At 26.7% G+C, this 22,283-nt stretch overlaps 1 protein-coding gene across 1 annotated transcript; it reads right to left on the bottom strand.

Annotated features, from left to right (window-relative positions):
- Positions 1–568: 568 nt before the first annotated feature.
- Positions 569–22,250, bottom strand: LOC136988506 (uncharacterized). Its single transcript, XM_067286382.1, has 5 exons — positions 20,977–22,250; positions 8,581–8,746; positions 4,165–4,366; positions 1,428–3,118; positions 569–1,393 (listed from the first exon to the last, which is right to left on the bottom strand). Exons 1-4 carry the CDS (start codon positions 22,002–22,004, stop codon positions 2,922–2,924), a joined length of 1,593 nt encoding a protein of 530 aa, XP_067142483.1. The 5' UTR covers positions 22,005–22,250; the 3' UTR covers positions 569–1,393; positions 1,428–2,921.
- Positions 22,251–22,283: the final 33 nt, after the last annotated feature.

Genomic DNA, 22,283 nt, shown 5'->3' with positions numbered 1-22,283 from the left:
AATAGTCGTGCCGGCCATCTAGCTAACGCCTTTCAGGGGATAATTTTTGAATTAAAATAACATGACGTCTAGTTTGCATCAGAAGTTCGTATATAGTTAATCTGGTCTCGTCTTTCATCTATCTAACTCCATTCTAGAGATTAAGGAAGATCAGACAGGTGGACGACAGTGCGAATTTATAGGCCTACAATTTTTTTTCAAATTTCAGCCCAATCGTTTTACCTAAACTTTTGGGACAAACCTTATTCAAGTTTTAATATGAAAAATAAATTTAAAGGATTTTAACTAATAACAGGATTTAGTTTTATAATTTAAAAACCTATCTTACTTCAATTAGATGATATCATGTATGTGATAATTTTACATAACTTTGTAAATTAATTGTTCAGTAGATAAACATTGAATTTAACACAATAGTTGATCAAAATAAGGAGAGAAATATATATGATATGATTCAAGGAAGAACAGTGGTATAAGCTAAGTGAATATGCCAGTTTGTAATTCACATACTGAGAAATCAATCAGAGGTTGTCCAATAGTTCTAAAATTAATCACAACTCATTTCAGATTTCATATACAACATTCTAATTTTATTGAAATGTGGCACATATTGCAATTTATACATATTGAATGTTGTGAATGTGCATCACTATCAGATTGAAAATCTTTGTGCAGTCTGAATGAATAACACGATTTTACAATATTTAATACATTTAAAAAAATTGAAACAGTTGCAATATCTATTTTCTGGCCAAAAAATACTACTATCAGACAAACAGTTTCTTTTAAAAAGAATACTTTGAACAATGCTGTTTTTTAGTTACATAAATGCTTTGTTAGAATTAAATGCAAAAGTAGAAATTTACATCTATTATTCCTTTCTTACACTTTATTAAAAAGGTAGGGAATGATATTTTCTTGTCTGAAACAAAAATTTTTTCAATTTTTAAATCATATTTAAAGGACATTTATAGAAAATTAGGGTTTTTAGCAATTAAATTATTCTATAATTCTTTATATTCAAAAAAGTATCAATAGAATACATCAAATTACAATTATTATAAAAGCAATACACAAGTATGGTATTTAAAATGAAAAATTTTATAGAATATATAAAAATTCTCAGTACATATCCAATCATAATTAGATAAATCATTGTTAAAATAAGTAATTCATTGAGATATCCATTTTTACAGAATTTTATGGTTAACTATCAATAATCTATAATCATTTTCTGATATTCATTCCAAATGAGCTTGGAAGTAATTGTAAACCTAATTGTACATTACAATATACTTCATGAAATTTCTGTTGGCAATTACAAATTTCTTTACATAAGGCTAAATTTTCAGAAACTTTTTGTTGTTGTTTATAAATATAACAGTAATTAACACTAATTATTAGTATTATATTAACAATATTAACACTAATTCATAGTATAATATTGAAATGGCAGGAATTATTGGAAGGAAATTTAGTTACATAAACACATTTCACGAGAAAAACATTTTGAAGAACACTGAAATCAGTTTTAAATTGTAATCTTGTCACAAACAAATTTACATAATTAATTTATGATTATGAATTTCTACACTGTAGAAGAAAATATTTTCCTACACACATTTTAAAAAAGTCGTAAAATATAAAATACCAAGATTTTATTTAAATTTCTGAATTAGTTAACCTTATGATGAAATTTATAGCGTAATTCAAAAGTCTATGTATATATAGGCAAAAGGTTTACCTTATGCAGTCACTTATGAGGTCACAGAATATATGATATATATTATAGTATCATTTATATGAATGCATTCCTCCCAACACATGGAGGAGACATGATGTTATGAGCACACATGCATTCAGGTAGCCTGTTTTGTATAGAGACCTTTTGAATCACCTTGTATTATATATAAATTAAAAGTACAAGGAACAAAAATTTTAAAATTTAATTTATTGTCATGAGAAAACAAATTTAATTAAAGCATTCTAAAATTACAGTTAATTTTTATTTATTTAATAAAATATAAATGCTTTAATAACTAATTTTAGACATTAATATTAATGATTTCTAACTTTAATCTACTGTAGCATTAACTAAGTTTTATAGATTTATCTATAGATTGGTTAAATAATTTACAAATAAAATTTTAGTCAGGATATGGAAAAGATTCAAAATATCACATTGTGGATCCAAGTGGTCTGTGGACTTTTAGTTGAACAATTTATTGTACAGGAATTTAAATTTTATAAGACATTCAATTAAAAAAACCTAACTTATTTACTATAAAATATTTTAAATTACATCTTCAATGCAAATTAAATATTTATATGGAGAAATAATTATCTTGAATTAACTAATATTTTGTAAATAAGCTGTTATGTACATATATGGGCATATAATTTTATACAATAGTTTATAATTCCAATTTTCAAGTGATTCAACTTATTTTAAATAAGCACAAATGCTTGTCAAATAAGTTTGATAAGTCTGGTTAAAAGCTATTGCAAAGTCATTTTACCAAATGGTATTCTAATAAGGAAAAATATATATATTTTTCTAAATGTCCATATTTTAAAATGCATTTTTTATAAATTACATTCAACAGAGCTACTGTATATTCTATAATCTGAAAATATTAATCATCATCATAACATCTAATATTTCTAAAGTTCTATTTGGTAATATAAATTAATATTTTGTCATATTTTATATATATATATATATATATATATAAATTTATATATATAGATTTTAATTGGTACAAAGGAAATATTTTTATATAATCCTAAAATAAAATCAGTAACTTAAGTGTTTTAAAAATGATAAATTATTTACAGTTTTTTTTAAAAAAATTCCTTTAATTTATTCTAATTAAAAGAAAAAGGGTTTGTAATGGAAGATTTATGATTTAAGTTATTCACTATAGGTCACATTTACAGCCACTTCTAAAAACAAGAGGCAGACGTCTAGCATTCTTGGCTTGTTTGTGATTTTCATAACGACGATATAATCTCAAGCCTCCATATAATGGCAGAATAAAAATCCCAAGGCCAACTGCAACTGCACCAGCACAAAGAGCCAATGTACCTAGCATTGGAGCAACCATAATTTTGCTACCTGTGTAATGAAGTTAAAAATAAACTTAAAATGAAACCAATAATTAAAACATTAATACAATAAATTTATAATAAATTGTTAAATTCTATTTAATATATGCTAATCTTATATTTTTAAAATTAAATATATTCTAATAAAATTATGTATAATAAAATTAAAACATTATATAAAAGCTTAACTAATAAATTAACGTCTTAAGTTCAACTTTTATCAGCAAACATTAACCAAAAGAATTCACTTCGACCTCTCAAAGAGAAGAGTTTCAAATCAATTTGAATATTTGTTATTCACTGACCGAATAAAGATTGCATTGTTCATTATATTAGGCTAAAAAAAATTGGTGAATGCAATATTCTTAGCAGAATTATCTAAACAACACTAGTTTTTCATTAAAAAGAAAAAAAATGTATGTATATTACATAGTATATTAAATTGAAGACAAGACAAACTGACATAGGTAAAAAACCTTTTTAGTCAGTTACTACTATTGTACCAACTATCACCACCACCAGATGGATAATTCAGTTTTCCTGCATGCAAAAAACAATTTTTTTGTATGATTAGCCACGTAGAATAATGAGTGATCAAATCTTTGCACAGCATGAATCAAAATCAATAGAAATATTGCAAAATCTTAAAACACCATTAAATATATTATGAAATAAAGTTCCAATTTAAATAAAATTATATTTGAATTAGATATATGTCACTATTACAAAACTTAGTAATGAATTGAGTAATTTATATGTTCTACAGGCAATTATCATAGTAACTCATCTCTTTGGCTGCAATAAAAAAAAGTTCATCTATTTTCACTTCACAAGTTAGAATAATATCTAAATTTGTCAGGAGAATGAAAAATTTTATACTGTAAGAATATGGTATTTCTATATTTTAAAAAGGTATTTAAGTACATTTTTAAGAAATTAAAGCAGAAATAAAACACTTTAAAACAGTTATTTTTCTTAGGAAAATTTAGGTTTGATTTAAAAATTGTTTTTCTATAGGCATAAGTTTATATTGTAACTGGAAATTTGTATACGTACCAAATATAGTACCTCTTATTACTTTTCTTTGAATGGGTTTATCTGATTTATAACGATACTTGCAGCCAAAAATACTTAGTTTGCTGTAGTGATCTCCAAAGAATTTCAGTCTTCGAAATTTATCTCCACAGCGGTAGCAAAAATCAGTTTTACATCTTGTGCAATGCATGTGATCACATCCACTGGTTCTCTGAATGTATATCTGAAAAATTTTGAAACCATTTTAAATTATATGGAATTTAAATCATTTTAGAAATATCTTTCAAAAACTTTACTAAACAATGCTTCATAAAAGTTAATTTATTCACAATTAGCTCTTTTAAAAAATATTAATTTAAATTTATTACACAAAGGGCTCAAATTTAAAATTGTTCTCATTTATTTTTAAATTCTTTTAGACTTAAATTTAATATAAGCTGGTAATATTTTGTTTTTAGTTAACTATTATTGAAATTCAAATATTTAGAACACATTATTGATTATTTTAAATATTTAATTATATTCTGAATACTTAGCATAATGGAAGTGGTATAATAAAGCCTAACTTATTATATTTAATATTTAACAAACTATTTTTAATATTCATAACAACAAATTTATTAAAAATATTTTCTTTTTTGTAGTTAATTTAAAATACAAATAAAGCGAGTTTTAATGAATTTATTATTCTAATAAACAAACAATCATTAACAATTAAAATGCAATGTATCAAAATTCTTTAGACAAAAAAATCCAGAAAGAAATCAAGCTATCTGAATATTTGGACAAATTCACTGTTATAATCAGTACATGTACAGTACAAACACACATTATATTTTAACACACAAAAAAATTCATAATTATAATGTAATTATATGTAAAAAAGTAATGTAATTAATTCAGCTTGTAATAAATAGAAAAGTTACATGAGTAATACATGTACAGATGGATAATCTGACAGAGCCAGCTAGGGACAGGTGGTGCAGTGTACCGGGACCCAGTTAATTTTTCTTTGACAAAACATTATTTTCATCCAAACTTTTAATATCCAATTTGTAATTTATTCTATATAAATTTATAATAAATGTAATTTGCTGTAGCGATGATGTAATCAAGTTACAGATAAACTTTACACATCTTGGTTAATTGACTCTGGGCCATTATATATATATAATAGGCCCAGAGGTAAATGGCCCAAACCTGAAAATTGAAATAAATATATATATATATATATTTATTTATTTATTTCAATTTTCAGGTTTGAATTGTTTATGTTTAAGAATAGAAATTTACATAAAAGGAAAAAAATATATATACCCTGTAAACAGTATTAGTGAAGTAAATATTAACAATATATCAAAATAAATCATTGAAATAAAATTTTCTAGATTAAATGATCACAGAAAATTTAAAAAAAATATATATCCTATATCCTTTGAGAATTAGCATGTGGATAGAAAACTGCATTGTATGTATTCACTTTAACGTTTGGCCTGAGAAATATCACGAGTTTGAAAGGAAATTTCTACCTATCGATTTACATATTTTCTACATATAATATGTAAATCACTCTTGAAACGCATGAAAATTATTTAGATAAAGATCAACACGTTTTAACATTATATTTTATTGGTTGAAGCAACATTTATTCATTGCTGATTAAAATATTGTAAAAAAAAAATAATTTATAAAATTCACTTACTTTATCGAACAAAAAAACAGTTTTTATAATAAAAGAATAAAAAAAAAAACAGTTTAATAATCTGTTGCTTGTAATTAAATTTCCTATTTGACTAATTCATAAAGCTTTTAATTTAGTGTGAAAAATTACTCTAGTTAAAATTTAAAAAAAGCCTAGTACAGCATCTTAAATGCTGTACTTGGCTTCGTAGTAGACTATATTTATACTTAATTTTATTTCAACGATTTTATTGCTAATTTGGATATATATTTTTACATTCGATACATTTAATTAGTTGAAACTTTGCCAAAATGATAAAAATTTTTAGATTAGAAATATAGAAATATTTCACTTCTCAGTATTAAATGTTACAAAAATTTTAGAAGTTTTACTATCTTCACTCTGTTTATTTTTTTTCCTCCAAAACCAGTATTTGTCTAAACAAAACATTCTAAGGCTCTTCACCTTAGAAAGTCCAACTTTGCCATGTAGCTGTATTTGTTAGATTTTTTAAAAATAGACTATTGTTGTACTTTTATACAGATCAATTTTCTACTAGTACAAGTGTATTATTTTAAATCAGATAAATTATACTATATATCAATGCTTTATAAGTCAAATTTTTTCTCTTTTAAATTATGATAAAAATCATTATATCCTCAAAGCAAATAAATATATTACCTGCTAATTTTAAAACTATTAAAAATATAAAAAACTCTTAAATAATTTTCTTTTTTAATATAAGATGAAGACATCACTTTAAGTAACCTAACTTTATATTTTATTAAACCCGTTCTAATTCAATTAAATTAAGGTTGTATAATGATAAAGATATCAAATTAGAAAATGGTAATTAAAATTTTTATCATCATCATCTATAATTAACCTATCATAAATTTTTCCTAGTAATAAATAAATAAATAAAAATTTTAAGTTGTATATCTTTATTAAATGCGATATCGATCGTGTTACAGAGTAACAGTCAACACTTTCAGTAAATAGCGCATTGTAATCATTTTCCCGTAACAGAGTTAAATACTGCGACGGTTTCCTGCGTATAAAAAGTACTGTACATTAAAATATTTAGAAGCTAGATTATATATAACAAAATAGAATTGGTACAGACCACAAACCTAAAAGTAAATGCTGTAAATTTTTTTTTAAAAATTGATTATATTTAAATATAAATACTTTATTGGGGAGTAAAAGATTGAGATTTCAAAAAATCTGGTGCATGACATCCATAAAAGCAGAAGAAAAATTACCTTACTCGTTTAAACGAAACGTAAAAAACCCATATCGATATTTTTAAATAAACCATTATTAAATTTTTTTTAAAAAATGGAAAGTATATTTATTTATTCAGTTTGCGTTATGTTTACAAGCAAACCTGTTTATATCATGTAAAATTTAGGAATAAAAAATAGGTAAACAGAAATAATCTACCAGCAAAAAATTGCGAAGACGATTTACTGTTTTCTCAACTTTGAAAAATGGTTCTAGTTTATTTTGTATGTGAATCCGTCATATCCGATGCTTTCGTCGATATTTTAAATAAGAGGACTTTAATAGTAAAATATTGAAAAACATTTCCTCCGTTATTATTTTTTTTTAAATAATCGTAGTCTCGTATATTTAATTAGCAAGCGAGTGGATGGGGGGGAAAAATCAATAATGGATTTATTATCGTCTGTACTAAGTACAAATTAGATTCTGTAGTTTAAAATTAAACTTAAAAATCATTAACACTTCTCGTTCGAGTAAAACCAAATGACGAATTAGTTTAAAATTTCTAAATTTAATTTACAGTTAAGTGTGAAAAATACGAGAAAATGAATTACTTTCCTTTGAAAATCCATGGGATATTTAAGGGGGGGGAAAAAAGGTTTTTCTTCTTCAGAAAAGGCTATTTTTATAAGAAAATCGATACATATAGAAGGAGAAAAAACTGAAATGTTTGAAAATGCTTTTAAGATTATAACGTATTAAGATACTGAGATATTTGAATAATGTTTGTCTCATAAAAAGTGGAGAAAACTTCATATTTATTAATCTATCGTAAACTTAGAATAAAAATGTAGAGTTATGGTAGAAGTTCGTTGAGAATTTTATGCAAAATAGTTCCCAAAGGGAGGGATGCTCTATCACACACACACAAAGAATATAAATGACAGGTCGATATTTAAATATGCTTTATGAATGTTATACACGCACATAATACAGGCGTGCACACAAAAATACTACTGTATTTGTAACGTAGAATGTAGAAATTAAGATATTAATAAGTACAAAGAGCATTTAAAATGATAAAGCAACTCAGTATTATGAAAGAATCGTTGTATTTATGAAAAATTTTAATAAGTTACAATGAAGCAATTTTTTCTATTAAAAATTACAATGAAGTAAACACTTGATATCGAAAATACATCCTTAAAGTATTATTCTCTATATTTAAGATTGAAATTTAACGCATTTTAAACACTGAAAATAAATAATGTTCAGTCAGACCAATACTGGAAACAAATATATTTCCAAATAATATAAAATTTCGATTTTTAGCCAATATTCATTCAATACTGTTGGGTTTTCAAACCAATATTGAAAAAAATTGAGGAATTTGATTAATAAAATTTATGAAATGTAATTCTTATACGATATATGCTACAAATGCAATATCTTACTCAATTTATTAGGATGCTAATTTTAGTATTATTCAGTTTAAATATTAAAATTATCGACGTTTTATTAAATATTACCTTGCATTTAGGACATCTTTGGGCGTTTAATTGACCTTGATTCATTTCTTTAGCCCAGCATTTAAGAAGGCGATCGCCTTTTTGGAATTGCTTGCAAGTCATTTCTGCATGCCAAGGGGCATGACATTCGAAGCACCACTCCAGCTGACAGGCACGACATTGGATTCTGAGAAAATATTGATTTTTATCAATATATATAAAATTTTCGAATCATTTTCAAATTATACATATCTTCATAATTATGGTGTAGATACATTACTTGGACTGATTTTAATGATCTACAATATATAAAACCATAATTTGAGAGAGATTTATAAAAAGAAATTTTAAATACTTATGTAAAAAGAACTTAGAATTTGGATGAAGCTGATGATTGAGTAGCCTATAATGTTCAATAGAGTCATTAATTCGGAGCATATAAAAATCTATCATTAATTTCTCTTCCATTTTGAAATTTAAACTCCAATCTAAGCAAAATTATAGAAGAAATAATATAAAAGGGGAGAGATTTTTTTTTATATTTTAAAATTTTAATCTATTTTTAGAATAAATTTTTGATACTTCGAATATTCCTGAAAACTAAAAATTACTGCACAGTACATTTAAAAGAAATTCAATTCAAATATTTGTAGGTGTGAAACTTCAATTAGATTTCATTCCACAATATCTACTTGTTTGACTCACCGCTGTTTCATAATTCACACCCTTAAATTCTTTATGTACTTTTTTTTGTTTTTTTACTGTTTTTACAGCGATCAAGCCAATTAAAACCTTGAATTTTAATAATTTCTATAAAATAATAATTAAAATTCAAGGTTGTAATCAATAATTATTAATTATTATTAATTTAAACTATTTCGATGAAATCTAACGGCGACTTGATCACTATAAAAACAAAAAAAAAAATTGGTAGTACATTAAGAATTTAAGGGTGTAAATTATGAAACAGCGGCGAGTCAAACAAATAGATATTTTGGGAGTAAGAATATATCGTGTAACGTCATCGACTCTAATGGCAATATCAGAATTTAAAGCAGAATTATTAAAATTTACCGCTTAAATTAATATTTACGAGGGCATTAATTCTGGTTCGTAACGAGTTTCATAAACGTGACACGTCGAAAAGCAATTTTTATATCAGAATCGTAAAGTGGGAATACTTTAATTGAATTTCTTTACGGTTCCAGGTTCGTAAATTCGGAGTTGATCCATTTCATTTACTGAAATATTCATTAATCTACTTAATGTAAATTTCCAAAGGCAACCGATTATTTACTGTTAACAAGTGGTTAAACTCTCTCTCCCCTAAATATAGCAGTAATTTAAATATCGCAATTTAATTATCTTCCAGTAGATATAATATAATTGATAAATTACTGATATTTTAATTGGTATTAATAAAAAAAAAAAAAAAAACATTCTTGCTCGACGTAACGCTATTTGACCTTTCGTGCTGTCATGACGATAAGTGCATATAATCTCGTGAAATTCGCTTTCATCTCGTTTTATTCTATAGTTCCACAATTTGGTTGTCATAGGAACCTTAATGTCATAGCTTCAAAACAAGACAGAATAGGTGAGAAAAGAATTCTCTTGGGAACTATGCACTTAAATAAGACAAAAATAGACATAGGAGTCCACGGATTGACAACACGTTTTATCTTCTTTAATATTTGAATACATAGCAACTGTAGCGTTAACGTGAAAGTCGAGTGTCTACATGTTTTCTAATGAATAAATATATTACTTTTAAATATTATAAAAACACAAATTAGAAAGGAAATGCACTTAATACGTTATACAGGAAGTACAGGAAGAGTCGAGATGTTAAAAATTGATAAAAAAGGGGGGGAATAAAATTCAATTTTCAATCTCTTTTCTGTAGATAAATTCTCGAAATTATCATCATTACAATTAATTGAATGAATATAATCTACAAAATTTGAAGATCATTTCATTAAAGTTCGTATTCTTTACATTGAATGCAGCATTGAATAAATCTATACATTTTCTTCCAACAGAATAAACTTTATTACAAGAGAGACTGATATTTATCTCTATTACATGCTAATAAAAAGGAAAAAATGGACTAAATTGTCCAGTTCTTTCTAAAATGCTGGTAAACGAGTTTCGTCGAGTGTAAAGCTGTCATTAAATGAGATCAACTTAAAGCTACAAACGAAAAGTACATGATTTATATAATTCGATCTACAGAAATTCTAGTTTGCCGCCCATCCTTTCAGCTTCGTTAGATACAACTTTGAAGGGAATAATACCGAAATATCGACAACTTGATAATCACTTTCGACCTTATTTCTAAATGCCAAACAATTTCTTTACATTATAATTAGTTGTCAACAATTACATAATATCAGAAATAAAAATTTTACTATCATTTTCATTAATTACTTCTATTGCGTAGATCATTTAAAATATAACTTCATTACTAAAGTTCGTTAACCGGGAAAATTAGAACAGGAATATTATGCAAAGTCATCTATTCTAATAATGCTGAAAGTAAAAATTATTGATATAAATATTTAAGTTAATAGCATAAATTTTCCTAGTGATGTGTAATATCTGAAATGGCTTTATATAATCATATATTATATAAGGAGAAAATTATACCTACATATTCAGGACTATTTTTCTATATAGAAATAAATATTTTTATTTATTATGAGTTATCATTAAATTTATTAAAATTATTCCAATTTTTCCTTATAAACAATTTTGTATTTTGTTTCTATCTATGTTTACAGGATAAAACAAACACTAACCATAATATATAATTAGTATGTATTTATATACATATGTCAAACATTTGAATAGAGTTTATTTCTATTTTGAATATGTTACTAATTTACAATAATAAATTTAGAAAATATAAAAATAGTAATGCAGAATAATTTTTATCTTAAAACTATATTGAAATAACTATAATTATATATACACAGTAGCTATTCTAATTATAACGAATTAATTATAATTAAAATAGTTTCTGTTGAGCATGTAATTAAATAAATGGAATAAATTTTCGAGGAAGAGGGGGAAAAAACTTCTAAAACATACAAAATTAATTTAAAAAACACAACGAGAAGTTGTTTTATATTTTAAATTTGGTCATTATAATAATTTTTCTAATTATTCAGGAAAATTTTAAACGATTGTAGATTGTATTCCGTAGTATTTTAATAGTTCTACGTAACAAATTATCCATCAGATGACCAATTTCTAATCCTCTAATAAAGTACTAACATTAACTGCTATACATTAATGTATTTACTTCTCAAAGTGTAATTACAAATAATGAATATTTCAACAGTTACTAGCAAGTTGCAAAATTTGACAGTTTTATTTATAACAGTAAATGAAACCCGGAAAATTATAATAAGAATTTTAGCGAAAATTTTCAATTAATAATTAAAATCAACATTAAAAAATAATCAACTTAAAATATTCCTCTCAGTTTATTAATATTCATAGACTTTAAATTATATAAAGTTTAATCTTAAGAGAGAAAAAAAAAAATAGAAACTGATAATTATAAATGTATCTGGCACTATTGAAAATAAAAAAAGATTTCATATGGATAGGATGTAATTCAACCATATCAAAAACCAAGATATCGATTTTTAGTTATTAATAGTATCAACGTATTTTAATGAAGATAAATTTTATTAAATTTATATAAATATAAATGAAAATAACGTCTTTAATGACATGGCTACTGCTACACTGAATTAAAAGATTAAATTTAAATTATATATTTTTATTGTAGTAGCATAATTTATATTGCTATTATATATTCTAATATGAGATTCAATTCCTTGTTCCATTTCACATCATCTCTTATATTTCTATCGCTTAATTTCATTAGTAATTATCACAAAAGTTCCAACCTATCATTAATAATGATAATCGCTCTTATCTTCCATCTACAAAAGAATTTGATCTATTGAATAAACTCTAGTTTATATTATAATACACACTCCTTTGATATTAGATTTTATTCAAATCATATTTTTAATAATTGAAAAAAAATGCTAATATACTGATGAAGTTCCAGTTAAGCTTTATTAAATTAGTATAAAAATACAATTTTAATTCACTTAATATTTTTGACAACACAATGCAAATATTTAAAACAATACAATAATTATAATTATTGTATTAAAAGAATAATTATCATCATTATTATTATTGTGATAATTGTGCTATAATTTATTTTTTAATGATAATGTATTATAATACAATAATGTAAATAATTATTTATTAAATAAATAGAAAAGATTAGACGATTACTTATCTCGAAATTATAAGTAGAAAAATCAAGACAGCAACGAGCCGTTACCTTTATTTCTATACATAAAATGAGAAAAATGCTTCACGACTCTTCACCCGGCATTAAAAAGGCCTAATCGTGTCAATTATAGATTTGCCCAGGCCCACAATGGGGGTGGAGGGAAAGGGCCTTACATGTCCGTCAAATAATAAACAATGAAACGAAGAATCAAAATGGTTTAGCGGAAAGAAAAAAAAAACCTATCGCACAACTAATAGAAACGACTAATATATGCATTCCATGACGTCAATGGTAGCTTAGATATATATATTTATAATATATTTTTATACGATCTAAAAATAAAATTTTATATATTACGTCAAGGATATTATTATTATTTATTAATTTTATATTCATGTCAAAAGTAATTTAAAAGTAAACAATATCTTTGGTTGAAAACTGGATTTTTCTTCTTGTTTTATCCGATTCTTATTTACTGTTTATTCTTGTTTACTTCTGCCCGGAAAAAAACTTTAAACCACTGTACCAAAATATTTTCTCAAGATGAAAAATGATAGTTATATAGAAAAATTGTGCGTGTGTTTAATAAGTAAACTGCTTAATTAATGGCAACATCAAAATTTTATAAACGTGCATTTGTAGGTGGTTTAGAGTATAGAATAATTTAATATTTATGGAAAAAGTCTATTATATGATAAGTGGGAAAGTAAAATATGTGCACTAATGACCGTTTCCATAGAAAAAAAAATTGACGCAGAAATCAATATGTATCAATTCTTTAATATATAAGGAGGCCCGGAAGTAGGTTAAAGTATTTCTCGATTAACCGATTTTTGGGCTACCCTGTATATAATTTATTAAACTGTATTTAAAAGCAATGATGAGAATAATTCCAAAACCGAAATCAACAGAAAAATATTTAATAGTACTGTACAGTACATTACACAAGAGCGCAATGGTGTAGATTTGATGAAGTAAGATATACAGTATATACCATTGCGCTCTTATGGAAGACAAATTTACATCATTACACAACTCTTAAATGATGGAAAAAAAGAAAGATATAGTTTATTCGATACATTAGCTTTTCATCAAGTACCTAAAATAAAAATTAATTGCTAGAAATGATATACGGTATACATCAATACATAAAGACAAGCTACTTCAAATACAACGCAAAAATCTACTCCAATGATGAAATATATTTCTATCATTTGAATAACTTAACATCCTCCACGAAAAAATTTTAAATATAATAATTTCAAAATTTAACTAGAAAAGTAGAAGTGTTTTGTTTAAAATTAGTATTGTTTAGAAGTAATGAAGCTTAGCTCAATACAATATATCTCTTCGTAAAGATGAGAATTCCATAGTTTAAAAAAGTAGTTATTAATTTTAAAATTAAAAAAAAATTCTTTGTATCTAATGTTTTTCGTGATATTTTCGCGTTACTATTCTATAAAGGAATTCATTTTGTAGAGTAAAGCAACAACGTTCTCGCAACTAAATAAATTCGATTTTTATACTACGTTCTGGGCTGTATCCTCTCTAATAAAATAAATATAAGCGAGTCAATATCTATTTCTATTCAATTTATTTCTTTCGAAACTTTAAAGAGCCGACAACGAATACGATCTAAGGAAATAAATTACAGCCAGCCAGCAACATAATCTGACTGCGAATACTGTATATACGTATAAACTAAATTTTCGAAAATTAAATGAAGATTTTAAGTAGAAAAAACGAAAAACAGTACGAGCATTTATTTATTGTGACATCGTTACAATGCCGGACTGCAATTTTTAATCATATTTTTAATTTATTTAATTTAAAAATATATGCTCTCCACCAAATTAGTAACGGCTTGCCCCAGTACTGTACTGTACTGTACAGTACATCATACTTTTCCTTTAACAATAGTCGGCACGGTCATCTATCTAGCGTCTTCGGGGGAAAATTTGTGAACTGAAATAACATGACTTTCGGTTTGCATAGGAAGTTCGTATATAGTTAATTGTGGCCTCCTCTCCCTAAGGTTTCCATATCTGGTTTCGTCTTTCATCCATCTAACTCCGTTCTCGAGATTAAGGAAAGACAGACATACAGTGGACGACAGTTGGAATTTATAGATCTACAATTTTTTCAAATTGCATCCCAATAAAGCTGTGCATCTTATACATTTTACCGTATTTTGCTGTAATTTAGACAGATAATCGGTTTCGTTACGGCAATATCTTTTAATAAAAATCTTTAACGTTAAAATAAAGTTGCTGATTTTACATTATTTTTTAGAAAAATTAAAAGCCTTTTGTTTTTATTCTAAATCAAATAAAATTCTATTAAAATGATAGAACTTATGACTAAACAAGAAAATAATTCACTCGCATAAAAAGTCGATTATAATGGAACGATATTAATGTCATACCATAATTAAATGAAGTCGATATTAAAATAGTTCGAACGTTTCATAACGAGTTTGCCTCAGATTCATTTAGCTACCATTACATTATCTCCATAACATTCTTCATTTCTAATTGCATTGAAGCAGGACATTATTGTGTAAACAATACTTCAACTGCATTATATAATACTAACAAAATTTTTTTTTCTGTATAGTTAATCTAAGAAAAACGGTAAATACATATTCTATAGTGACATTTAATTTGATAAGCTTTTCACAACAAACTTGTGTAAGACAGATTAAAGATCATTCACTCCCTATTATGAAGAATGGACTTTGCCACGTGACGTCAACTTTTCTCCAACCGATACAACCATGAACATCCGTAATCGATACACTGTCAAGAAAATTTAATCACTCACCTTAGAATAATTCAAAATTAAGTATATAAAAAGATATAAACGTGATACCTTACTTCCTTCACAGGGTTTTCAGCACTCCATTTACGCTATTAACCTTTCAATATACCGAAAATTTTCAGTCTCATTCATAAAATTATTCATGAGATTTCTCTTTATACCCGCGAGTAGATCGAAAACATTTTAAAAATTGATAAACATCTTTTAGTTTTTTATATTTCTCCAAACAATCAATAGCGTTGATGCTTACACAGGCCTACACAGAAAACGTTTACTAAAGGATATTTTTCGGCAGAATAATCTCCTAATTTGCAAGACAATCAAGTTTTGTTAAGTTTTCTCGAATTGAAAAATATATTTAATATACAAATGAGATTTTCTTCCTACATACAAATGATGAATAATAAATGTGGGATGCTATTTATTATAATTTCGTTTGGGTAAGTTTTATTTTTATAGATACCAACTAATTATCTTCTAATTGCCGACAGGATAAACAATAGATTATTTACCACATATTTACAAAGACAATTCGATATCTGTATTAAATTTAGCATCTTTTGATCTGCTTATCTGAACACATTCAAAATAATCTCGGGTTGAAACGAAAAAACAAAAAAGGCAATTAAGATTCGTTTAATCATTAAAAAAAAGTCATAAAATGTGATAAAGATCCAAATAATTTATGAACTAATATATATATTATTTTTTTAAAGGAAATGGCATGAAGATTTTCTAATGAGTTAATGAATCATTTATTTTATGACCAACCTTTTATTACGGTTTTAAAGACGTAAAAATACATAATTAAAAGCTAATGATCGTGCTTTTTATTTAAAAAAAATTCTGAATAGAAAATTTTATCCCGTATAGAATTACAGTATTAATTAGAGAAGTAATTTATAATAGTCTAGTTTAAATAAATCTAAAGTAAAACGTGTTTATGGATTTACAACGTCATATTTCAAATCCATTTTCCGTAGCATACAATTAGAAAGTGAATAAAATAATTTTCAGAAAGCATTTTGACAAATCATTTTTTAAATTGCAAATTACATGAAATTAGTCCTACTAAAAATGGAAAATAAAATGCCAATTTTCTAAAAAACAGCTTGAAATATTGAAGACACTTTAGAAGTATTAGGGATTTTGATAAAATTTTTTAGCATAAATTGTTTCTCATATAAAAAATAACTATAATTTTCAATAATAATGTTTGTTTAACTAATAATCATACACGAAAAAACCTGAAAGAATGTGTATATACGTCAAATAGTATATATGGTATAGCTTGCTTTCACTCAAAACCATTGAGTAAATATGTACTGTAACCTAATAACAAAGTTATAGACCATAATTACACATAATACACATCATAACTATAATACTAAAATAGATCTAATGGAGTTTAGAGCAGATGAAAAAAAATTTTAATTTAAATCACTTTGGCACAACGAATAAAATGAACTTAAATGGAGAATTTAATATAAAAACTAGGAAGAAATTTTTAAAATCATAAATAATTTAATTAATTACAGTTATATAACATTTCTTAACAAGGTTCGGCAGTAATTGTATTTAAAAATGTGTCTAATTATACTAGATAAATTTAAATAAATAGATAATTAAACGGAGACGGCGCAACAAGAAGCCATTTTTTTTAGTCGTCCATTGCTAGAAAATTAACGTAGCATTACAAATACAATGTAATTTATACTTGAATAAATGAAGTGAATTTTGTAGTACAAGGGAAGGGTTTCATTTACAGAAATTTCATTAGAGATGAAACAGGATGGAAAAGAGGACTTAGCGAGTTTAGAGTTTAGCAAACAATGTGACGGATGTTATAATCTAACGCATTTCATCCACTCAACTTTACGTTGCTTGGCAAGTTTTTTTAATAAAAAGGGATATGAGTCTTAAGGGAGCACTGTTTACCTTGCACTTTTTGCATTCTGTTCATATTTTAAAAAGATGGAGAAACATCTGTCCTCTCTTCTGTGGGAACTAAAATCATGCAGCATTAAAATCAACTTTTAATGGATCCTAGCATATTTTAAATTATTATTTATATATCTAAAAAAATAAGATTTACTATTCTATACTTAGATATATTATATGCGCCAGTTATTGAGTTTTCTATAGAATAATAAACTACTGTTATAATTATGAACATTTTAAAATAATTATTTGTAGCAGTACACACGAAAAATTTTAAAAACTGATCTTTTTCCAGTGCTTTTCCATCCTAGACAGTAGCGATTGGACACCAAAAAAGCAGTATTTTTTCCTTAGAATTTTCTTGATTAAATAATTAAAAAGTTTAAATAAGGCTCACCTCCAATTTCATTTTATTCCGTACTTAGTAGATAAGGAAGTAAACTAGTTTTGGTTATTAAAAAATCAATTTTATTTATTATTAGCTTGAAAAATACTTTAGGAAAAAAATTATGGCTTCATATTATATTACAAAGGAGCTCAACTATTTGTCAATGAGAACAATACAAATGCCTTAAATCCTCATTGAGCCTGTGAGCCTAGACTGTTATCATTGATTTTTGGTATAAATTCTGTATAATTCGGTTAAATTTTCATCAATACTGTATATTCTACAAATTAATAATATTTTGATTATAAATAAAAACTTATATATTTCTTTGGCTATTTGGAATCCCTTCGCTTATACTTCGTGATTGTAAAAAACGAAGATGTCGATTTATTCACGTTATTCCCATCGGTGGCATCGTGATGGGAGTGCACCTTGGTAATTTGCAATCGGTCACGCAATTCTGTCACGTACCAGACTTAACAAACACGCAAATCAGAAGTCTTTTGTGTACATCGTGTTAAAAATGGTTCAATATTTATATAATTTATAAAAATCAATCTACTAAAGATTAGAACTTTCGAAGAAATAATTAGATCATACCTGAACAATAACCGACTAATTTTTCAATAACGTAATAAACTATAATTTATCTAAAATTTATAAATAGGCCTATACGTGTGAGAGATATTTAAATAAATGGTGTAACTTACTATCTACATTAAACAATAGCCTACATGTAGATATGTCGTGCTATATATTTCGTAACAAAAAAAAAAACTCGATCAATTCATCAGCGTAATTTTTGTACTGGATAAAGAAAGCATCGTTTAATCACTTCATTGGAGTGTTAGTCACTAACTGGGGTGTGGTCTTTAAGGCATCTCCTATTGAATTAATTAAACTTGCCGCAAAATGACGTCATATACATGGCACCGGGGCATCAATTCTAATAAACGAAGCGGAAGAGGATTACAATAAAAAAATTCAATGTCAAATTCAAACGATTCACGCCTTATCTTTATAACTAGAATAAATCCGAGGGGGGAGGAAATGAGAGTAACCTAGCTTATCTTTCACTGCCAAACTGAATTCATTCATATATTTACCAGAATCTTCATTATCGGATGCAATGGCGATGATGGAAGAGAATTAGCTCCCGAATATCGCACCGATGTACGAGTGAACTAATGTACTAGATTCAAAGTTAAACTGTCTATTAAATAATTCTTCATTTAAAAAAATATTACACCTAGAAATATATAAATCGGCTCGATACTTTGAAGTACATATTGCAAAAATCGTCAAAAATCAGGGACAAACTTCAGCAAAATTTCTCTCATTTGTTACAAACGTCGAAGAAAATAAATCGTTGCCAGTTAACTCCGAAGCATCTGTTATTGACATATTCGTTAGTTTGCGAAATGACAATGAAAAAGGAGATCATCAATAATATATTATGGGGAAAAAATTTCACGTAAAGAAAAAAACAAAGTAGGCTATAGAGAAAATAGGGAGTTACAGGTACATTTAAGTAAATTCATTCTTGAATTTTTTCAACGAATTTAATGGCGGCGATAACAAAAGACTTTGTATTATTTGATTTTCGTTCAACTAGAATAATGCAATTTTTTTAATAAAATTATTAATCTCTTTTTAAACCGAATACTTAAAGTTACTTACCGTCAGTTTTTTTAATTATTTATACTTAATGACAAACCGATAATAACAACATTAGCTAATTTTTTATAATCTAAAGCAAAAGTGTTTATGTGAGAGAGAAAAAAAAAATACCGAATTACTATGCCCAATAATTAGTCATCGCATTACTAAACCGATAAGATTAATGATTCGGTCTTTAAGGAAAATCAGATTACTAAACTGAAATTCCTCTACAGTCAACAAGATCCTTGTTTATATCCTATGTTTACTTTTCTACGAATTAATCGTAGAGCGAACACTTTCTAGAATGATAAAATAGTAAAATAAGGAAAATAAAGATAAAAACTTTAGATTTAATACATTTTTTTTTTCTTTTTATGAATGAAAACGGATAAAAGCATTATATATTATAGCTATTGGTATCAGTCGTTATCTGTTAGATTGCCAGACACGACCGAGTAACATAGAATTATATGACAGCTAACTATCATTATACCAGCAGAATCCATTGAAAAGTACCTTAACAAAGGAAAATAAAACCAAAATTAATAACCTAAAAGTTAGAAAATCCGAAGTAAAAATCATTGACGTCGATTTTCTTCGTATGAATTATCTACTAAAAAAAATTTAAGTTTTTACAGTTAGAATATAATCTATAATGGATGGCGATTTTTCAGACTTTATGATGTTCTTACGTCTAAAAAAGGATAGTCGTAAACGACCCCGACATATTCGATTTTTATTATTGTTCGAATTACGATCAATAACAAAAACGCGCGCTACAGTTTTAGATTTGACATTAACAAGTTTTATTTTAAAAAATTAAATTATATAAATAATTTTCTACCCGTAAATATAAGTTTAATCTTCGCTTTGTTTTGTCTGTAACAGTTAAAAAACTGTAATGTTTTGCCAAAGTTTGGCCAAGTTATATTATGAATATTTCATTATTACACATCATACTCTGATCGATTATATTGGAGAATTGTTAATGGAAAAAATTTCAAAATATAGAATGTATTTTGTCCGGCATCACCGTTTAAATCTTTCAAGATTCTAATAATAGTTTCAAATAGAATAGCAACAACACACCAAGGAATAATTCTGGATTAGTTCCAATCTCTGACTGACCGCTGCCAAAATCTTGGGAGGAAAAGAAAAAAGGATATATAAAAGTGTCTTTTTTCAAGAAAATTAATTTCATAATTACCATTATATAATCTTAACATGGCAAGAATTTACTTTAAAATTCAAATATACATGAAAAAAATTTATGCCTCACCTTGTAGCTGGAAGTTGTTTCCTGTTTTTTGTATCACGCACGTTGGCTCTGGTCACATGACTGCATCTGGGGCACGTTTTCGTGAACTTGTTAATATTAGCAGATGCCAATAGTTTATAGAAAGTTTCTTTGGTTCCATTATGCAATCTTGCTGATATTTCGTCCCGATGAACGTAACTATGGCAGGTGGGATTACAGCATTCGATCTGAATAATACCCTGTTCCACTTTGCTGGTATAATATTGTTGTAAACAACTGTTACAGGCGGGATATTGACAGCAATGGCGACAAAACAACCATTTCATTTCCAAGCATATACCACACTCTTTAAAATTCCATTCTCCCACGGGATAATGCGGACTAGACTCTTTATTGGACCAATTAGTATTGGGCAGAAGACCTAATATATCTAGCAATTCGTTTTCGTTATGCCATTCTCCCATTTCACGATTTTCTAGCAGTCTTTCTAGTAGAGTACGCATCTCCGATAGCTCTCTGAGTAATAATTCATCTGGAAATGGAATTTCGTAGTCTTCTAGTAGCTCCGAACGTACGTGAATGTTCCAGGAAGAGTATCTGTAGTTGTTTCTATTATTCTGAATGGAAGAAGGGCTCGACTTGAATATGGATCTAATTGGACTTTGACCTCCGTCCGAGATCCTATCGTAAGTATTCGATGAGGATTCGTCCGTCAGATCTGTAGCGTAACGTTCTGGATCGGAATCGGGATGGTTACGCCCCAACTGTGGTCCTTCGGGCCCGAAAGATAACACGAAACATTCTAGTAGAAAGCGAAGGTGGTTCATATCTAGACTATTTGCCTGAACGTCGTTCAATTCGGACGGTACACTCTTCTTTTTTCCACACATTCCATCCGTTCTGATCACGATCTTACCACACTTATGCAGTTTTTGACATCTCTCGTTACTTTTCCCGGCTGAGATATTGCTGCACGACTCTACGGCAGAAGCGTCACAGTCGGTGTCAACATCTATATAGCAGATGTCAGAAGCCACTGGCATTCGCATTCTGCTGCTTCTCTAAATAAAACTGCTATGATGCTAAACTACAGGTGAATTCTTATATACCCCCTATTCTTATACCTTTATAAACATTATCTATTTAACTTTCTGGCTCTTTTTACATGCTACATGCATTACCTGATCTGTCACACATCTCTTTTTGGAAGTGGCAGGACGTATAAACAAAAAAAAATAACCAACTTTCCCTCGCAAACTCCTCCCGTACGACAGCAGCTTCTCCCTCACCCTCTCGAGTCTCGTCTATTTATGTACTCAGGTCGCAGC

The sequence above is a fragment of the Centruroides vittatus genome, unplaced genomic scaffold (genome assembly GCF_030686945.1).
Source record: "Centruroides vittatus isolate TY-2023 unplaced genomic scaffold, ASM3068694v2 scaffold_3315, whole genome shotgun sequence".
Lineage (NCBI taxonomy): Eukaryota > Metazoa > Arthropoda > Arachnida > Scorpiones > Buthidae > Centruroides > Centruroides vittatus.
This window is presented reverse-complemented; position numbering and strand designations above follow the sequence as displayed.